The sequence below is a fragment of the Macaca fascicularis genome, chromosome 14 (assembly GCF_037993035.2).
Source record: "Macaca fascicularis isolate 582-1 chromosome 14, T2T-MFA8v1.1".
Classification (NCBI taxonomy): domain Eukaryota; kingdom Metazoa; phylum Chordata; class Mammalia; order Primates; family Cercopithecidae; genus Macaca; species Macaca fascicularis.
In genome coordinates this window covers 92427424-92449589 of record NC_088388.1, presented here as the reverse complement: position 1 = coordinate 92449589, position 22166 = coordinate 92427424, and the positions used below count along the sequence as shown (strand labels likewise).

At 34.8% G+C, this 22166-nt stretch overlaps 1 protein-coding gene across 1 annotated transcript in view; it reads right to left on the bottom strand.

Annotated features, from left to right (window-relative positions):
- Positions 1–22166, bottom strand: part of DEUP1 (deuterosome assembly protein 1) — a 98843-nt gene that overhangs the window by 14687 nt on the left and 61990 nt on the right. The window contains exons 10-12 of the mRNA XM_005579349.4: positions 17167–17364; positions 15493–15579; positions 2218–2414 (exon numbers count right to left, since the gene is read on the bottom strand). Coding sequence (XP_005579406.2) covers positions 2218–2414; positions 15493–15579; positions 17167–17364 — 482 coding nt within the window. The remainder of the gene's footprint in view (positions 1–2217; positions 2415–15492; positions 15580–17166; positions 17365–22166) is intronic.

The window sequence follows — 22166 nt, the reverse complement described above, 5'->3', positions numbered from 1 at the left end:
ACTAGCATGAATAGGAAATAGTGTTCTGTACCCAGTGGGTGCTCAATACAGATCAGTGACTAACATACCCAGGTGACCCTTTATAGTGTCTTCATGGGCTTGCTTTTCTCTCGCAATGAGGCAACTATATACAGTACATGGGAGTCATAATTTGACCAATGGAGAATGAATCCATAAGTACTCTGTAAAGTTTATTTATTCCATATTAGAACATATATTCTTACACCAAAATCAAGATTACACTCCTTTGGACAGATCTTCACATGGACACATTCACCAGAGAACTGGTCCATGGCCATGCCCAGTGACCTCTTTCATCCTTCCTACACTGCTTTTATCCTGCTGCTGCTGCCACTACCAACACCCCACCACAGCACCCCACCATGATGCTTTCCAGGGGTGGCAGTCAGTCCTCCTTCATTTGCTTCTTTACCTGAAAAGGGGTTATTCATTTGGTGCTTTTGAATGGTTACTGTTTCCTGTATAGGGCTACAATATATCCTTCTAATATATACGTGGCTGAGGTGCTGAAAGTAGGGGGGAACTGTACTATACCCACAAGAATGTTGAACATCTGTTTTATGTTGAACATATTTTTTTTAATATATCTCATGGACTTACGGATTTATCTACCTGCAGAGCTGAGTATGCTTACTTAAACAGATGAGTCTGGCACCACCTCTCCCCAACAGAAGTATCTTTGAGGCTATGTCAGATTCAGCCATTTGTCTACTTGCCAAAATATACTTTTTAGGTACCATAAGCTGTGGGAGAAATATTAATATTATTATAAATACTAACAATTTTGTTAGTAATAATGGTTAACATTTATGGAACTGTAAGTTGTATGCAGTTTTTCTCCTATAATCTTCACGAAAATCCTACAATTATTAATCTTGTCAGATAGAAAATCGAGGGTGATAAAGGTTAAGAAAATTTTCCAGAGCTGTAAATATTAATTCTGTTGTATAACAACAAAATATAAGGTTTTTCACGCTAAATATTATGAGCTTATGAGCAAATGTTGCAATGAAGTTGGGTCTGGACCTACTAATCCACCATTTCTTGGCACTATGAAATTAAATAATAAATTGATATCAAATATGTCTGGGGAGTGCTGCATACCATATCCCTTGTTGGACACTCACAGTGTAAGTTAACATATTAATGGCTCTGAGAAATATTGTATAAAAGAAACTTGCTTATTTCATTCAGCATTTTCCAAGTTTGGGAAAGCAGTAAAAGGCTTTCAGAGACAGTTATGACTCCATAAATCTTTTATTAAAATTGAATAAATTAGCCTATTTTTATGGTTGATATATTTGAATTTTTAATAAGACCTTTTACAGAGTATGGGAATAATGTGGACAGCAGATAATGATTTTCCATACACTTCTCTTCATTTGGAGAAAACCTATACATTCATAGATTCCTTCCCTACAAAATCGCCAATAATTTGTTGCCACTGCTAGAATGTCAATAGAAAGTGTATCTGTTGGCCAGGTGCGGTGGCTCACGCCTGTAATCCCAGCACTTTGGGAGGCTGAGGTGGGTGGATCACTTGAGGTCAGGAGTTCAAGACCAGCCTGGCCAACATGGTGAAACCTTTGTCTCTACTAAAAATACGAAAATTATCTGGGTGTGGTGGCAGGGGCCTGTAGTCCCGGTTACTTGGGAGGCTGAGGCATAAGAATTACTTGAACCCGGGAGGCAGAGGTTGTAGCGAGCCAAGATCACACCACTGCCCTCCAGCCTGGGTGACAGAGCGAGACTCCGTCTCAAAACAAACAAACAAACCCCAAAAGCCAAAAACAACAAAAAAAGAAAGTGTATCTATTATTGAAGGTAGGTGAGAAAGGACATGTTCCTATATTTTCTATTTTTTTTGAACAATATACCTAACATATTAAAATCTAGTTTTCTCTGTTCCCATGACATCAAAAGTAAAATTACTTATCTGTATGTTTTGTATACCACCTCAGCTTCCAAAAATGATCTGAGATGACTAACAAACTAAAGTCCACTGTAATACTCCACGCATTTCAAATCGACACAATTTCTTATAAAGCAATGTATTTAGTCTACTGCATTATCATTATAAAATAAATTTTAAACCACAGAAGAGAAAGTATGTAAAGTTATAATTTGAATTCTTTAAAAATAAATTTTAATTACATGTTTTTAAACTTATGCCCTTATATAATGGAGCCAGCATACCTCTCTTCATTTTTTTCCACTTTTATTTGGCTTTGATAGGCATATCTTCCTGTTTCTTCATAGGTGTTTTGATTAGTCCGTGTTGATTTTCCATTGACACGAAGTTTCGCAAGATCATTTCGGAGCCTTTCATTCTCATATTCCAGTTTATTAATAGATGTATGCCTTGAATGTTCCCTGTTAGTGAAGTCCATACTCTAGAGAATAAAATAAACTATCATTGAATAAACTGTCCCTTATAAGTAATGCATATTTTCTGTGTGTTTGGAGACTTGTGCTGGAAAGGCCCTTTCATCTGAGCCGAGTGATGTGACTCTACTGTTGCTCACTTTCTAAATGCTCCTTTCCACCTCCTCATCTCCTCACAACAAGCAGATACCCAGGGGTAGGTGCCGCCGAACACATCTGCAATGGTGTATGTATTGCATCATCCCCACTGTTGGATGGGCAATACAATATTGCCCATGCTCCAAAACAGAAAAGGTTTACTCTATGCATTATTACTCTCTGTATCTACTTAGGTTGGTGCAAAAGTAATTGTGGTTTTTGCCATTACGTTCAATGGCAAAACCGCAATTACTTTTGCACCAACCTAATAGAACAAATTAGCTAGATTTCAAGTTCTTTTGTGTTCATAGACTCTACCTTCTAGTGTTGATTAATAATGGAACTAGAAATAACATGCATTAAATTTTAAAATTTTTTCTGATTAAAATAAGGCATGCATTAATATACGGGCACATAAAATCATGTCATTATAGAAAATACAAGGTATTAAGAAGAAAATAAATATTCCATACTACCAACATTCAGTGATAACTGCTATTAACATTTATATTTATATCTTTCTAGTCTTTTTTCTACATGGAAAATACAATGTCAACATAAACTATCAATATAATTATAACGTATGGCTACTTAGAAAAATATAATCAATATACAGTCATGTGTTGTTTAATGATGGGGATACATTCTGACAAATGCGACATTAGCTGATTTCATCATGTGATCATACAGTGTGCCTACACAAACCTAGACGGTATAGCCCACTACACACCTAGGCTGTAAGGTAAAGCCTATTGTTTCTAGGTTACAAACCTGTATAAGTATTTGTGTATCTGAACATACCTAAACGTAGAAATATTATAATCTTTTGGGACCACTGTCCTAATATGCAGTCCATTGTTGACTAAAACATTGCTATGGAGTACAAGACTGTATAAATATCAATATGAAATATAATATAGTCAGTATAAAATATATGCATACTTACAACATTGTAACTATAGTTACAAAACTGTAATGTATAAAATGCAGTAAAGTTTTAGAAACTGTATTTTCCCTTTAACATTGTATATTCTTAAAAAATAAGATTTTTAATGACTGCATCGGTAGAGGTACAAATAAATTCATTTAGCCATTTTTCTATTGTTGAATTTAGTTTTTTTTTTTTTTTTTCCAAGATAATTAACACTGTGTTGATTTCCTTATACACAAATCTTGGTCTATATTTCTCTAGCTGGAGTCCAAGGAGTGGGACCACTGGGTTAAATTGTGTGAATGTTGTTGAAGACCTTGATTAAAAAGTGTCTATCGCCCTCCCCTATAAATCTCATAAATTTCCATCTCATAAATTCCCACCACTAATGTATTAAGGAGCCTGTCTTTCTACACTCCCAACCATTCAATATTACCATTTGGTTAAATCTGCCAACTTGATAGATAAAAATAGTAACTTTTATTTAGCTATTAGTGAAGTAGAATATATACGCTTCCTGGCAAATTTTACTCTATCTTTTGTCAATTGTCTATTTGTGTCCTTAGCTTATTTTTTCATTAGGGTGTCTGTGTTATTTGTGTCCTTAGCTTATTTTTTCATTAGGGTGTCTGTGTTTTTCTTACTAATTTGAAGGAATTTTTTTTTTTTTTTTTTACATTAGGTGTACTAATCCTAAGTTACTGTTTCTTAAGTTAGTTGAAAATATGTTTCCATGTGATTTTAAGTTTTAATTTTAGTGCGTGATATATTTTATACAGAAAGCTTTTTTAATTTTTATTTAATGAAATCTGTCAGTCTTTTTCCCTTGTGACTTCTTCTTTGCTTTTATATTTTTTCTTTTCATTCTGAAAGCTATAAATATTCACTTGTATTTTCTTCTATTTGTTTTATAATTTCATTATTTTACATTTAATTTGTTATTTGGGATTAATTTGGTACAAAATGAGAAAAGACTAAAAATTAATAATTATTGTAATTATTCTAATCACACATTGATTAAAACATCTATTCTCCACTGTTGGATGATTCAGCAAGTTATATACTAAATATAGATTGGGGTCTGATTCTGGATTATTCTATCTTACTGCTTTTACAGTCGAGATTGTGCCAGTTCTACACAATTCTGAGCAATGTATCTTCCTTACAAAGTTTCACTATCTGGTAGGAGACACCCAATTTTAGTGTGTTCTCAGAATAGAATATGAAGTATGTCTAAATTACAAAATGAGAGGTTTAGAGTAAGAATAAAGATTGCTGAGGCCATTTCAATTAAACATAAGAAGTTTCATAAGGAGTATCTAAACTTTTCACAAAATTTTAAAAAATAGGATATATTCTCACAATAAAAACTCATGAAAAATGCTCTAAATGATTTTACACAGTTCTTTCTAGTCCTCAGATTCAATATGCATGAGTTGTGTAGCTGCTGTTTAAACAATAGTTCTATGTTTTCAAAAGGGTAACATTTTAGCATACAAAAATAACTTGAGTAAAACATCTTTTTTGAAGCTCCAAATATCTATGGTTCAAAGTCTATAAGACGATAAATAATTACAGCTTAGAACTAAGTTCCTAAGCTTAAAGCTCTGAGTGCCTTTCATAAAGGCATCCCATAAAATCATCCTTAGTTTTCTAAAATTTTTGACTAATTGCACATTGAAAATTATTTACATCCTATCATATTAGTATCAAGAGTAATAAATAAGTGCAGAAATACATACATATTAGGTATTAAAAATGTTTACGTATTTCTTTTTTTGCTTCAAAGGCCAAATCTGCTTACTACATTTTCCACTTACTACTTATTATAGAAGTTTAGCAAATATGTAGCAAAGTCTCATTTTTGAATGGAAGAAAATGCTTCAGGAGGGCAACATTTTCCACAAATCAATACAGGAAAAGTTATATGCTTCTAAAGCTACTGACTCAGGTGCTCTTTGAAAAAGGAAGGCCATTGAAGATATTTCTCTGCTTATTAAGCTCTGCCTTTAGGATTTCTCAACATTTATTCTTTTTGAGAGATGCAAATGCAGAGAATAGAGCAATCTGTAGTCTCTTGCTTTAGAAGAGGAAAGAATGCTTATTCTAAAATTAGAGTAGATCTGTGATAAAAATAAAGGAGGCAGGGTCTTATAAATTTTTTCTCTCCATAAGGAAAAAAAATCATATGGGCAGACCTGATTGAAAAGCGTTGAGAATAAGACTCATAATGTGACTCTTAATAAGATATCTACCAAAGTATAGAATTCTTGGTGGTCCACTGATCAGTTAAAATTTTGTTTAAGCATTTCCTATAAAATTAGATTTAATCTGTGATTATTTTTGATCCAATGTTGGTTTAAAGTAATTAAGAATAATAATAACGATTTTTAAAACCCTGCGATTTCCTAAATGTACCACAATTAAATAAGTGTTGTGAGCATGAACTAAAAGAATTACACAGGTAATGTATTTGCATGTTTTACATTTAAGAGTACATTTTCCCTCACAAAAGCCTTTTTCGGAGCCATTTAATTTAATTTAATGTTTTTCTTAAATGCATTTCTAATGATTTCAGGAATATATCCACCCCCACCTCTTGTGTTTCTGATGGATTCTTTTTATCCATCTGTTACTCAACTTTTGTTTCTTTCAAAATTTTAGAGTTTGATAATTTTAATCAATTTCTTTATTATTGAAATGGCAAAACCTCCTGGCGCTCATTTACTTCAACAGATTAGGATGAGGCTGGCTGAATTACTGAAGTGTCTAAATAATACTTTGCATGTATGGTTTTTTTTTTTTACTTTTGTATATTTAACAGTAACAATTAGGCTAACAAAGCATTTTGACAGAAAGACTGGCTTTAATGATGTTTTGTAGTTAGCATGTTAATTTCAGTACGTGAATGGATGTTTTAATCATTGTAAGGGTACTAATTTTTTACGTTACTATTTTATTTAGAAAACTTTACAGATAGTGAAAAGCAAATTAGTCTTTTTTTTTTTTTTTTTGAGATGGAGTCTAGCTCTGTCTCCCAGGCTGGAGTGCAGTGGCCGGATCTCCATTCACTGCAAGCTCTGCCTCCCGGGTTCACGCCGTTTTCCTGCCTCAGCCTCCCGAGTAGCTGGGACTACTGGCGCCCGCCACCACGCCCGACTAATTTTTTGTATTTTTTAGCAGAGACGGGGTTTCACCGTGTTAGCCAGGATGGTCTTGATCTCCTGACCTTGTGATCCGCCCGCCTCGGCCTCTCAAAGTGCTGGGATTACAGGCTTGAGCCACCACTTCCGGCCGCAAATTAGTCTTCTTAAAAATTACCACAGATTCTGAGTTCTAATTAAATATGATTTTATTATAACTTTCTTAAATAAAAGGAAACTTAATAATACAATTATAGGACTAAGTAAATAAGGCATTAAAAAACCTACCACAATAAGCTTGATTATTTGTTAGCTACCCAAGAGTAGAATAAGAGAAAACCCTTCACTTTTCTCCACTATTCTACATTCCTCACTGAGACCCAGGAAACCTTAGATACCAGGTAGTTAGTCCCATCAGTACATTCCCCAAATGGGAGCTGCATTCCTAGAACTGGGCGACTGCCTGTGGTAAACTTTCATTCCCTAAGTGGAAATGAGCAGGGAGCTTCATAGATTGTCAAGCAGAAAGATTCTCAAAGCTATATTTGGTTAGAAATAACCAACCTGAAGATCAGTAATTTCCTTGTAGAAAGGAAAATGTTATTATTTTAATATTTCCCAAATAGCACATATTTTAGAAGACAAAAATAATGATGTAAATATCCTGAGGCAAAATTTCAGCACCAATTATTTAATTCTATATTTATGCATTCCAATTATTTCAGAAAGAATTAACTGATTATGGATTTTTTCCTAATTATGAAATTTTAATATATAATAGATATGATAAAGTTTTCTTCATTTCAAGAAATTTTCTTCATTAAGAAAGTATAACCAAATAAAACAGCAGGAAGAGAAAATTAATTTATAAAACTAAAAACAATAAAATTAAGAAAAATGTATGAAAATAATAAATCCAAAAGTCAGTATTTTTAAATACTAAAAAAATAAATCACTTGAGAGTCAGAGTTAAAACAAAAAATAGAGAGCATGCTAAACTATACAAGCTTAGGAATAAGAAGGGAATTATAAACAGAATATAGAAGAGATAAAAAAATTGTAGGACATTACTACCTTTTGTAATAATAAAACAAGTTGAAATTGATTTCCTAGAAAAATACAAATTACCAAAATAACCTAAGAAGTATTACTGAGAAGTAATAGTGAAACTTGGATATACCAAGTACTCGAAAAGAGAGTGGAAAAATAATTGAAGATTTACCAGGTCCAGTTTCACAGCTAAATTCTTTCTAACCTTTAAAGAACTGGTACTTCCAATATTACTTAAACTATTCTAAACAACTCATAAAGTTCTCAGCTTATATTATAAATACAATATAACCTTAAAACAAGTAGAAAAAGAACCATATACAAATCTCATTTATACACACAGATTTTAAATTCTTCTTTTATTGATCCACAATAGATGTATTTTCAGAGTACATAGGATACATTAGTACATTTAAATAATTTGTAGAGATCAAATCAGTGTACTTGAGGTATCATCACCTTAAATATTTGTCTTTTCTTTATGCTAGAAACAAAATTATTCTCTTTTGGCTATTTCAAAATGTATAATAGGTCATACATATATGTACACATATATATTACCTAGTGCTGAACAATAGGTAACATTTCCAAACAGTATACTTGTACCCATTAACCAACTTGTCTTCATTCTCCCTTCCTCCTATCCTTCCTAGCTTCTGGTAACCACCAATTTACTTGCTGTCTTCATGAGATCCACGTTTTCAGCTCCCACATATGAGTAAGAACATGGAATATTTGTCTTTCTGTGCTTGGCTTATTTCACTTAACATAATGACCTCCAGCAGTTTCATCCACGTTGCTACAAATGACAGGATTTCATTCTTTTTTTTCTGGCTGAATAATATTCCACTGTGTATATATACCACATTTCTTTATCCATTCATCCACTGATAAGCACTTAGGTTGATTCTACATTTTGGCTATTGAAAATAATGCTGTAATAAACATAGGAGTGCAGGTATCTCTTTGATATATTGATTCCTTTCTTTTGGATATATACCCAGTAGTGGAATTACTGGACCATATCATAGTTCTAGTTTTAGTTTTTTGAGAAAACTTTATACTGTTATCCATAGGTGCTATACTAATTTACATTCCCACCAACAGTGTATGAGGGTTGCCCTTCGTCGAGATCCTTGCCAGCATCCACTATTATCTGTCTTTTTAAATAAAAGTCATTTTAACTGGGATATGATGATATCTGATTGTGGTTTTGATTTGCATTTCTCTGATGATTAGTGATACTGAACTTTTTTTTCATATATCTGTTGGCCATTTGTATGTATTCTTTTGAGAAATGTCTCTTCAGATCTTTTGAACATTATTAAATCAAATTATTATTATTATTTTTTAACTATTGAGTTGTTTGAGCTCCTCATATTTTTTGGCTATTAATTCCTTGTCATATGGATAGTTTGCAAATATTTTCTTGCATTCTGTGGGTCATCTTTTCACTTTGTTGATTCTTTTCTTTGCTGTGCAGAAGCTTTTCAGCTTGATATTATCCCACTTACCTATTTTTCCTTTGATTGCCTGTATTTTTAGATCTTACACAAAAAAATCTTTGCTCAAACTAAAGTCATGGAGTATTTCCCTAATGTTTTCTTTTATTAGTTTCATAGTTTCAGGTCTTAGATTTAAGTCTTTAATCAATTTTTATTTGATTTTTGTTTGCTGAGAGATAGGAGTCTAGTTTTATTCTTCTACATGTAATTACCAGTTTTTCTAGCACTATTTATTAAAGAGGCTACCCTTTCCCTATTGTATATTCTTGAAAATACATTATTTCAATATATCGAATTTTAGTCATTCTAGTGGGTGTGAAGTGGTATCTTACTGTGGTTATCGAAGATTCGTTGGCTCTAAATGCATGGGTTTATATCTGGGTCCTCTATTCTGTTCCATTTGTCTATGTGTCTGTTTTTATGCCAGTACCATGTTGATTTGGTTACTATAGCTTTGTAGTATATTTTGAAGTCAGGTAGTATACTGTCTCCATCTTTGTTCTTTCTACTTAGGGTTTCTTTGGCTATTCAGGGTCTTTTGTTTTTGCATATAAATTTTAGGATAGTTTTTTTTCTGTTTCTTTGAAGAATGTCATTGGCATTTTGAAGGGATCACACTGAATCTGTACATTGCTGTGGGTAGTATTATCATTTTAATAATATTAAATCTTCCAATACACGAGAATGGAATATCTTTCCATTTTTTTGTCCTCTTCAATTTCTTTCATCAGAAATATATAGTTTTCCTTGTATATATCTTTCACTTCTTTTGATTCTTAGGTATTTCATATTCTTTGTAATTATTGTAAGTGAGATTGCTTTCTTGATTTCTTTTTCAGATTATTCACTATTGACGTATAAAAATGTTACTTATTTTGGTATGTTTTTATATCCTGAAACTTTACTGAATTTGTTTATCAATTCTAACAGTTTTTTTGGTAGAGTCTTTAGGGTTTTCTAAGCATAAGATCATATCATCTGTGAACAGAGTTCATTTGACTTCTTCCTTTCCAATTTGGATGCCCTTTTGTGTCTTTCTCTTGTCTAATTGCTCTGGTCAGGACTTGAGTATTATGCTGAATAAAAGTGGTGAAAGTGGGCATCCTTATCTTGTTCCAGATCTTAGAGGAAAGGCTTTCAATTCTTCCCCATTTAGTGTGATGTTAGCTGTACATTTGTCATATATAGCCTTTATTTGCATATTTGTTTTTGGTATTCTGTGGGGGTAATTAAGCCAGTTTGCTTTTATGCCACTGTTTTGAAACTGGAGGTCTGCAGATCTTCATTTCTAAATAAAATATTATCACATAGAATCCGATAGTATATCAAAATTGCTAAGATATAGCTATTATAAGTTTAGTTGTGCTACTCCCAAAAAGACATGCTGAAATCCTAACCCTCGGTACCTCAGAATGTGACCTTATTTGAAAACAGGGTCTTTACAGAGAAAAAATGAGGTCACTAGGGTGGGCCCCAATCCAATAGGACTAGCATGCTATAAAATGGGAAAATTTGGGCACAGAAACAGACACAAAAGGAGAGAGGATGATGGGAAGAAGCACAGGAAGAAGATGCCCATGTGAAGACAGAGGTACAGGAAGAATGCCATATGAAGACAGAGGATTGGGCTCATGTATCTACAAGTCAAGGAATGCCAACGATTGTTGGCAAACTACCAGAATTCAGGAAGAGGTAATGAAGCATTCTCTTCTACAGGTTTCAGAGGGAGCAAAGTCCTGCTGACACCTTGAATTTGGACTTCAAGCCTCTAGAACTGTGAGACAATAAATTTCTGTTGTTTCAAGCCAGCCAGCTTTTGGTACTTTGTTACAATAGCCCCATCAAACTAAGACAATGACTAAAAAGGTTTATTCCAAAAATTCAAAGGTGGATCAATATTGGGGAATCTGTTAACCATAGTCTATTACACATCAATAAATTAAAAAACAAAACCCATATAATGTCATATTTCCTAAAAAGGCATTTGATAAAACCAGCAGCAATTCTTAATAACAACTCTAAGTAAAATAGAAAAAGAGACTAAGACCATAAATTAAGAACAAATATATGAAACAGCAAAACTCTAAAACCACATCACTTAAAATCAAAAACTAGAAAAATTTCCATCAAGCACTATAATTATTTAATATTTTCTTGGAGGTTTTAGCAAATGGTATATGATCAAAAAGAAAAAACCTACTATTGGCAGTGGAAAAGAGATACGACTATTTTTTGTTGATATGATTTTGTATCTCAGAAAACCCTAAGAAACCTCTAGTAAAAAGTCTACTTAAATTAATAAGATAATTAGTATTTTTCTATATTAACAATAAGTTACAAGATATTGAAAAAGGAAAATATTTTATTCATAACAGTGCTAAAAATTGCAAAACACTTGGGAATAAATTTTGTTATTTATTTTATTTTTTTATTTTAACAGCAAACTCATCTTTAAAAAACACCTAGAAATACATTTTAAAAGAAAAGGACATAACCTATACAAAGAAAATGGTAAGATCTTATTGAAAAACATAAAATATGAAGAAATGGAAAGCCATTCTCGGATGGAAAAATTTACTATAATGAAAATGCCAAATCAAAGTTAACCTATAAACTTAATTCAATTCCAAATAGGATCCAACAGGAAATTACCAGGATAAACTAAATAAATTGAGCTTAATGGTTATATAAAAATTTAAATTTGGTTTCCATTTTATATCCCGTGCAAAATAAATGGATTAAAGACTTGGATGACAGATATAATAATCTTTGAAAAAAAAACTGATGCTATATATATCTAGAAGGGAGAACTGTTAGTCAAAGAAGGAAACTAAGAAGCTATAAACAAAGAGATCAAGTAGAAGTTTAAAGCATTTTGCATGGCCAAAAAAAGTCATAAAGTTACAAACAACAGATTTGGAAAAGCATTGTTAAAAATTGACATGAGGGTGGGCGCAGTGGCTCGCACCTGTAATCTCAGCACTTCGGGAGGCCAAGGCTGGCAGATCACTTGAGGTCAGGAGTTTGAGACCAACCTGGCCACCCCGTCTCTACTGAAAATATATAAAAGTGAGCTGGGCGGCCGGGCGCGGTGGCTCAAGCCTGTAATCCCAGCACTTTGGGAGGCCGAGACGGGCGGATCACAAGGTCAGGAGATCGAGACCATCCTGGCTAACACGGCGAAACCCCGTCTCTACTAAAAACACAAAAAAATTAGCCGGGCGAGGTGGCGGCGCCTGTGGTCCCAGCTACTCGGGAGGCTGAGGCAGGAGAATGGCGGGAACCCGGGAGGCGGAGCTTGCAGTGAGCTGAGATCAGGCCACTGCACTCCAGCCTGGGCGACAGAGCGAGACTCCGTCTCAAAAAAAAAAAAAAAAAAAAAAAGTGAGCTGGGCATGGTGGCATGTGCCTGTAATCCCAGCTACTTGGGAGGCTGAGGCAGGAGAATTGCTTGAACCCAGGAGGTGGAGGCTGCAGTGAGCCAAGATTGCACCACTGCACTCCAGCCTGGGTGACAGAGTGAGACTCCAACTCAAAAAATAAAAAATAAAAATAAAAAATTGACACAAAAAAGACAAATAAGCCAACAGAAAAATGGGCAAAGGATATTTCTAATTCATATTGGTACACATTGTCAATAAATATACAAAAATATGTTCACCTGGTAAGTCAGGGAAATGCAAATTAAAGACCTATTGAGAAATTACTTTATAACCATCAGAATGACAAAAATTAAAAAGACCAATAACACCTATTGCCTACAAGAATGAAATTTTAAAAGGTACTCTCATACAGAGATGGTAGACATATGATTTAACAATAGCTATTAAAATTAAAACAAACATATCCTTTGAATTAGCAATTTTACTCCTAGGAAGGCTATTCCAAGGTGTATGTATAAGAATTTTTCTTACAGTATTGTTCATCAGGCAAAACTCTGGAAACAGAGTTGAATAAATTATCCCTGAAATAACTATAAAAATCATTTAATAAATTTTGATACACACCATGGAATATTATCAAGCTATTATAAAAATAATATATTATAAAAATAATAGCTTGATAATATTATAAAAATAAAATAGACTTAAATTAGTTAACTTGGAAAGATTCCAAGGGATACTGTTGAGTGAACAAAAACAAGACAGAGAAGTATGTGTTATGATTCAACTTTAAAAAGATGATAAAATCCCCAAATAGGTACTATATGACTATTATCTATATATATATATGAAAAAGTTTAAAATAATACATACCAAGTAGTTAACATGTATCATCTAGAGGAGGGGGTATAATGTGGGTAGATGTTTGGAGGAAAGAGGGAGGAGTAAAGCAAGCAGCAACAACAAAATGACTACACTAAAATTGCCCTTATGTAAGTTACGATTAAATTTGTAAAAAATTACGTATATCTTATATGAATATACATTTTTTTCTAAGAAATTAGAAAAATAAAAGGATGTTTACTGATTTGTAGAGATGTTCATGGACTGTCAAAATGCAGTTTTGGAATAATGTATATATTGTACATTTATTTCTGTAAAAGAACATTCAACCCATCTCCTCCTTATGTGTGCATATGCAAGGAAAAAGTTACAGAATGCTACCACAAACACTAATTCGTTAGCACTGGATATCTTTGGATTGGGATAGGGTTGTGGGTCATAAGCTTCTTTATACATCTCTGTGTCTGCTATTTCTTAAAAACACAAAAAGGTGAACAAAGTCAAACTCCTAAAGGAGCCAGAATTAGGCACGCTCAGTGGGGGCTGTGATAACCCAGAATTTACACTTTAAAAACATTCAGACTGAAATGTAAAAAAAAAAAACACACAAATACCATTTTGTGAGTGAAAAAGGCACTCATGGAGTCAGGATCTGATTTAACTTTTTGTGTGTTCAGCATTTAGAAACAAAAGTGTCATAGGTGACACACAGTTTTTTCAATGTAACAAATAGGAAAATCACTTATGCCTTACTTTTTATTCATCTGTACTCCAATCACAGGATTCATTAACCATGCCCAAAGAAGAAGACAGAATGCTTCCAGAACGTTTCTACTCTTTCGATGCTAGAATATGGACCATTATGAGAACAAGTACATAATATGACAGAAATATAGTATGATAGCTTAAGGAGGGCCAATGGAGAATGCTTAATTCAATTCCCTCATTTTATAGCTGAGGAAACTGAGGCCTGATTAAGTAATTACCATTTTCATCTCTTATCCTTTCCATTCCTCATATGGTAGAAAATTATCTTAGAATTTCCTCAGAGCAAATAAATGATAACAAGTTAACAATATTTCATTCATTCAATAAATAAAAATTCTCGTATAAAGATCAACTTTCTATTGTTACATTAAACAATTGAAAGGAGATGTAGAAGCCGGGCGCGGTGGCTCTCGCCTGTAATCCCAGCACTTTGGGAGGCCAAGGCGAGTGGATCACAAGGTCGGGAGATTGAGACCATCCTGGCTAATGTGGTGAAACCCTGTCTCTACTAAAAATACAGAAAAAAAAATTAGCCAGGTGTGATGGTGGGCGCCTATGGTACCAGCTACTCGGGAGGCTGAGGCAGGAGAATGGCGTGAACCCAGGAGGCGGAACTTGCAGTGAGCCGAGATTGCGCCATTGCACTCTGGTCTGGGCGTCAGAGCGAGATTCCATCTCAAAAAAAAAAAATAAATAAAAGGAGATAAACAGAGACTGTTTAAGTTCCTTTGTGTAAACCTATAGAGCCATTGGTTAAAACCAGAAGTCCTTATCCTCAGTAATTCATTCATTTCTCCCTCTTTTAAATCAACCAACACTCATTGAACACTTACTTTATGCCTGAAGATGTGAGGTACTGGTGAAACAAACACCAATAAGACATGGTTCCCTGCTTGCCATCCACTGGGAAAGTGACAAGCAACAAAACAAGCCAGAACAAAATACAAACTAAATGTGGTATTCATTCTGACTGGGGTTTCAGGGGTGGCTTCGTTGGGGGAAGATTGGCACTTGAATCAGGCCATGTAGGATGTAGGATTTCAAAGGCAACAGCAAGAACAAAAGCAAGGAAATAGCATGCTTGGCATATTTGAGGGAAATGATCAGACTTGAGCCCAATCCAACCAAAGAACAAGGGAGAAAATCAGACATTCCAATGTTCTAGCCTGAGGATAAAAGTAACCTCAGCTGAAGTGCAAGATAATTTACCATCCAACTCCTTCGTGTCTAACACATAGCAAGTGCTCAATAAATGATGTCTGAGTTAATTGTGACCAATTCAGTAATCTCTTTGTTCAATTTATTGAATGATGTCAGCATATTACCATGTATCGTCCAGGGTCTAAATCTCCCATCATTCCTTTTAGATGTGTGTTTTCAGTTCTGACAGCTTTATATTTCATATCTGAGACCTGAAATTAGTAGATAAAAGGTAAATGTAAAATTCGTAATAAAAACTCATAATTCTATTAAAATTTTGTTTTGCGAATACAAATATTTTCTAAGTGTAATGAAGGGAAATACTTCTTCAGTATAATCAATAACATTCAAGTATTCTGATTTAGTTCTTATATCTTTGGCAGGCACCACTTTATGTCTTTTTCTGATCAATGCTAAACTACAAACATATACTTTCAGTAATGATTCATTTACTTTTGTCCTCTAATCCCAAAATTCAATTTCTGGTTTCTATTTTCTATTGTATGCAAATTGTCACCAGAAAAAGCACATGTTAAAAACATGTTTGAATAACTGTCCATTAAATTTATTCAACAACTGATTAATTTTTACAATAGGCAATACATAACTTTCATGTTTAATTTTGTTCTTTCTGATATTTCTGCCAAAGTTCCATCTTTTTTAGTGACTACTTCACTTTGTCTCTCAATTTATTTTATCTTTCCCTGATTTATTCTACTTGACAAGACTTGGATATAGTATCTGTCCTTTGATTTCTCTAGGACTCATTTCTGTATAAAACACCTGCCTTAAAAAGATTTACTTTTGTCACTTACTAATTATTTGCTCATTGGCAAAACCTAGAAAATGTACAAAAATATAAAGGTGAAAATAAAAATTATTCATAATCCAACTACCCAGATCACTGTTAACACCTGTAAAATATCCCTCCCTCTACAGGTACAACCAAAGCGATTTTCCCATCTGTGCTGTTTTCCTGTGTACTGCACCAATAAATCGCGGTTTAAGGCTTACAACAGGGCAAAGGCTAAATCTTTTCGGTTTTCATAATTCACACGATTTTAGGCGTGCTATTTGTGAAGTGACCCTCATATGCCTAGAAAATTATTAAATGATGCTGTCAAAACCTTTAGATTTGGGGTAAAAAGGCAGATAAACCCTGTGCTTTCAATAGTAGGCCATCCATTTGATCATGAGTAAGGGATGGAGGGAATTTAAAAAATAAATAGGCAGGAAGGAAAGGAAGGATGTAGACATTACTTGTATTTCAACAGAAGAATGTTACAATTGCTGTTTTTCCCCATGCACCATGCTGTGCATTTGTATGTTCAGTAAATATGAACTAATTTTCATGTTTCAACATCCATTTGTAAAAAGCCTAAAAGAAATACATGAAATGTGGGGGAGGGGTGGGAAGTGTTGAAGAAGAGATGGAATAGAGACTTCTTTTTAAAGATAAAAATGTTAATGGAAGAGCAATACAGAAAAAAATACTCAGAAAGAAATATTTGATTACAGTGTACTGTGGGAGGTGATCAGAATATAGGTTACAAGAAAATGGAAAGATGAGATTGAATGAAATTGTCTTGCACTGTCATTGCCCTAGTGCTTTTTGTTGGTGACACTTCGTGTTATCTCTCAAAGGTTTTATTTACGTAACACCACAAAGCATTTCTGTGAAGCTAGTCTCAGAAATAATACCAAGAAATGCAATGTTTTCATTAGTCAATAATGAAGGCTCCAGTTGGCACTGAGCAAGAGCGTGCCCTAGACAAGCACTGTTCTGCCTGTTTGCATACCTGTTCTTTTGCTAACATTTTTTCTTTTATTTCTAATTCCATTTTTAACTGTTTTTCCAGAAGGGCAGCTTTCTTCGTGACAGTTGCTATAGTGATCTCCTTCTGATGAAGCTCTTCTGTTAGGTCAGAGATTTCATTCCTCATTCTTTCCTGCTCAGAGTTATGGTACTCTTCCTCCTGTTGGAGTTGGCTTCTTATCTGCAGCAGATAGAGACTGGAAATATTATTGAATCCTTTTATTTATAGAATAGCTTAAAACTTTTAATGGCCATGTTCAGCCCTCCTCTTCTAAAACTTTGTCAGGGCCCACTTTACCCTCCTTTTCTGATCAATGCTAAATTAAAAACAGATACTTATAATAATGACTCATTACCTTTATTCCTTCCAATTCCAACATTTCATTTCTCACTTCTATTTTCTTTTGTATACAAATCATCACCTATGACTGATACTACTTTGATAACCACTTTGAGAGGAAGGTGAAGAAAGTATTATCAAGCATTTTCATGGAGAAAAAAATTGGCTTTAAAATGGTTATGTGATTTGCTCAAAGTCATAAAGCTAATAATTGGCAAAGCTAGGACTGGAATCTAGGACTCTTGGCTTTAAATTCAGTGCTTTTTAAAAACTAAAACAGGCTGTACTGTTTATAACTAAACATTTGTTTCTCAGAATCGCATTACAGTAAATTTCAAACAATGTCTTCATGAAAACTCATCACTTCCCTTGCTTAAGCCTCCTATTTTCTGAATCTTGGCTACGTTTCCATGTTAGAAACCTCTGGATTGTCTCTGACTCTTCCCCACCCTTGTCCTCCCAAACCTGGTCAGGCAATCAATTCTGTCCATTCTATTTCAACCTCTTTTAAATCTTGCCTCTGCTCTCCATTTCTACAACTGCTGTCTTGGTCCAGCCTTTTAGTATCTTTCTAGAAACCACTTACTGTTTCCAATCCTTGAGACTTAAAGTACATAATCATCCATCTAAAAAAAATCATAGTCCATTGGAGGAAATAGAAAAATAGACAATTACAGCACAGTGTAGCAATCAGTGTCAGCAGTATGTAGTGGCAGTGTGTGTAACCCAGCCTAGGGATGTCAGGATAGGATTCCCAGAGGAAGGATCATTAGACCCAAAACTGAAGGATGAATGAATGCCAGTTAGAAGATAGAGATGCTCTAGCGGGGCGTGGTAGTGTGTGGCAAGCTGAGGTGGGAAGGATGCCTGGAACCCGGGAGGCAGCCGTTGCAGTACAGTCGGCTGAGATCACGCCACTGCACTCCAGCCTGGGCGACAGAGCAAGACCCTGTCTCAAAACCCTGTCTCAAAAAAAAAAAGAAAAGAAAAAAAGGGTATAGAAAAAAATAGAACATAGAGATGCTCTACAAAAAGTAAAAACATTAGCTAGGTGTGGTGGCATGTGCGTTCAGTCTCAGTTACTCGGGTGGAAGGGACAGTGCAGTGGGAGGATCCCTTGAGCCTAGGAGGTCCAGGTTGTAGTGGGCCCCGATTGTGCCACTGTATTTCAGCCTGAATGACACAGCAGGATCCTGTCTCAAAAAAAAAAGAAGGAGGAGAAGGAGGTGGAGGAGGAGGAGGAGGAGGGGGAGGAGGAAGAAGAAAAAGGAGGAGGAGGAAGAGGGCTCCCAGGCAAAGAGCTCAGTGAGTGTAAGCATGGGAGTGAAACAGAACAATGACACACTGAGTGAACTAAAAGGAGTCTGGGGTACCTAGGAGTTAGCTGCTCTGAGAAATAAGGCTGGAGAGTTAAGTAGAGGCTAGTCACAAAATAAACATACGAATTTTCTCCAGGGCACTTTTTTAAAATGGATTTTTTTTTCATTTCACTTTTAAACATTTCAGTATATATCTTTAAAAGAACAAGGCTCTCTCTCTTTTTTAAAATGCAGCCAGAATGTTATTACAATGTCTGTAAAAAGTAACAATTCCTCAATCTCATCAAGTATATAGGCAGTATGCAAATTTAAGCTTGTCTCAAAAATATAATAAATGTTGTTTAAGTTTAATTGAATTAGGATCTAAATATGATCCATTCATTGGGACTGGTTCATATCTTTCTATAGCCTCTCTTTTTGTGTGTTCTAAGTACTTTACATGCATCATCTCATTTAATCCCCACAATGTCTCTCTATTTTGCAGACTACTCTATTGAGAAGATTAGAAAATTAAGGTGCATAACTTTTCACATCACATTTCTTGTGAAAGGCAGTCTAATTCCAGGACCTGTGAACTGTTGTGCTCTGCAACCTTTGTGGGAAGGGTCCTGGAAGGTATGGAAAGTGGTTCACATTTGGAAAAACCTGAGTTTTAGGGGTTGACACCTACAGAGAGATTGGAAAAATCTGGGTTTTAGGGGATGACACCTAGAGTGAGATTAGAAAAAGCTGTGTTTCAGGGGATGGCATTTAGAGTGGGGTGACCTAACATGGAAAGTACACATGCCCAGAGCCAAATGTGATCCACCATCAGGCTTTATGCCACCAACCCTTCCTTCATCTGATTCTATTCATATTACCAACATATTTAGAATTTCAGAGTTGGATATGACTTTAGAAATCACATGATTGAACCTCATCATTTAACAGATTTTTTTTTAAAAGACTCACAGGAACGAGAACAAGGCGGAGACTAAGAGGTACGAGCATAAGTATCCTAACCCGGAGGACAGTATTACAAGTCTCTTTTAATCTCTTCTGTCTCCAAGTTTTTACCTTCCAATTTATTTGATGAAATGACATGGTCAGTCTATAGTTTGTCCCAGTATGGATTTTGCTGATCGCATCCCTTTGGCATAGTTTAACATGTTCCACTTAAAATGGAACTTTTTTTTTTGTTTTTTTTGAGACAACATCTTGCTTTGTCACTCAGGCTGGAGTGCAGTGGCACGATCTCGGCTCACTGCACCACTACCTCCCGGGTTCAAGCGATTCTCCTGACTCAGCCTCCTGAGTAGCTGGGACTACAGGCGAGTGCCCATGCCCAGCTAATTTTTGTATTTTTAGTAGAGATGGGGTTTCACTATATTGGCCAGGATGGTCTCGAACTCGCGACCTCGTGATCCGCCCGCCTCGGCCTCCCAAAATGCTGGGATTACAGGTGTGAGCCACCGCACCTGGCCAAAATGGAACTTTTAAAATGTAAAAAAATGAACATACTACTGTGAAAAAGGAGTAAACTATTTTTATTATTTTCACAATATTTAGATGTTAACACAACATGCTATACTGCAAAGCTTCTTTCTTAATGAAAGAAGAAACTAATTTACCTGAACTCCAAATGACTTTTAGTTTATTGAAAATGTGAATGTTATCACAAAATAAATGGCTAAAACAGTTCTATACTGGAAAAAAGGAAAAGAAATAAAATGCTTGCAAGATTCATAATATATAGCTCTTGTTAGTTTTATTACAAGAGAATGAAAATGCTCTCCAGAAACACTTGGAAACTTTTTTTTTTTTTTTTTAAGACAGAGTCTTGCTCTGTCGCTCAGGCTGGAGTGCTGTGGCGCAATCTCGGCTCACTGTAACCTCCGCCTTCCGAGTTCAAGCAATTCTCCTGCCTCAGCCTCCTGAGTAGCTGGGATTACAGGTGTGCGCCACCACACCCAGCTAATTTTTGTATTTTTAGTAGAGATGGGGTTTCACCATGTTGGTCAAGCTGGTCTCAAACTCCTGACTTCGTGATCTGCCCACCTCAGCCTCCCAAAGTGCTGGGATTACAGGCATGAGCCATTGTGCCCGGCCACTTGGAACCTATTTATATAAAATTCATTTGTTACCTTTTTTTGCACAGCATTCTGGTATCTAGTGGCTTCCAAGAGCCTATAAAGAATTTTGTGCCTCATATTCTCTCCCACCATATCAAAACTGTGCAATATCAGAAGATTCTTTATATTTCTCAAAGTTTTATTACTTTATCTAAATCTACGAGGTTAAGAATCATGTAACTATAGGTGGCTTTAACCAATCTTTTATCATTTACTGGGGACACCAGTGAAAAAGAGTTTTTTTAAGTTATATTTTCAAGTCAGTAAAATAAATTTTGTAAGATTATATGGCATTAAAGTGTTCAAAATGTATGAAAAATGATCATTGATTCATAACACCTTTTCTCTACTTAACCTCTATTAGTTCTCTGACAGTCAACTCTTGGGCAGACAGTACCTGTCTTTCATATTATTGTATTTCCTATAGAAATTAGCAGAATAGCTATAGTCCTCCTAGATACTCAATCAATGTTTGTTAAATTTGTACAAACAACTGAATTTATGACCCTATATATTTATGAGAAAATTTAACCTTAATATTAACTAACTCATTCTCTAAGTATTTATTTTCATTTACTGTGTGTCAAGCACTATGCAGTGCACTAATTGATAATTCAAAGTCACACCCAGGTTTATTTAACTTTTAATTGTTTAGATTTTATAGCATTAAATATTCTGCCTGATCCTCAAACCTAAAGACCAGAGAGGTGGAGAGTAGCTATGATAAATTCATAGAAAGAAGGCCATTACCAGATTGTACTAGAGGGAGGAGAGAATAATACTCTTTGTAGGAGAGTAAAGAACTACAAGCTATTTAAGGACAGTGCCCACGACTTACTCATCCTTGTATTTCTAGCTCCAGGAGAGTTCCTGGCACATGTTAGGTGCTCAGTGAAAAAATGTGGGTGCAATAAAAAACTATTGAGCCAATATTTACTAGATGCTTCCTCTGAGCTAGATCCTATTTTAAGCACTTTAAGTGCATTATCTCATGGATTTTAACTTAGGGTAAGAGTGTGGATACTGGAGCCAGATTGCCTAGATTCAAATATGGCCTCTGCCACTTAATAGCTGTGTAATTTTGAAGGAAGTTACTTTTTCTCGGTGCCTTAGTTTCCTCAAATGTAAAAAGAGGGTAATATTAGGACCTACTTTATTAGATGGTTGTGAGGAACAAATGAAGTAGGATTTCTTAAGTCCTTAGAACAGTTCC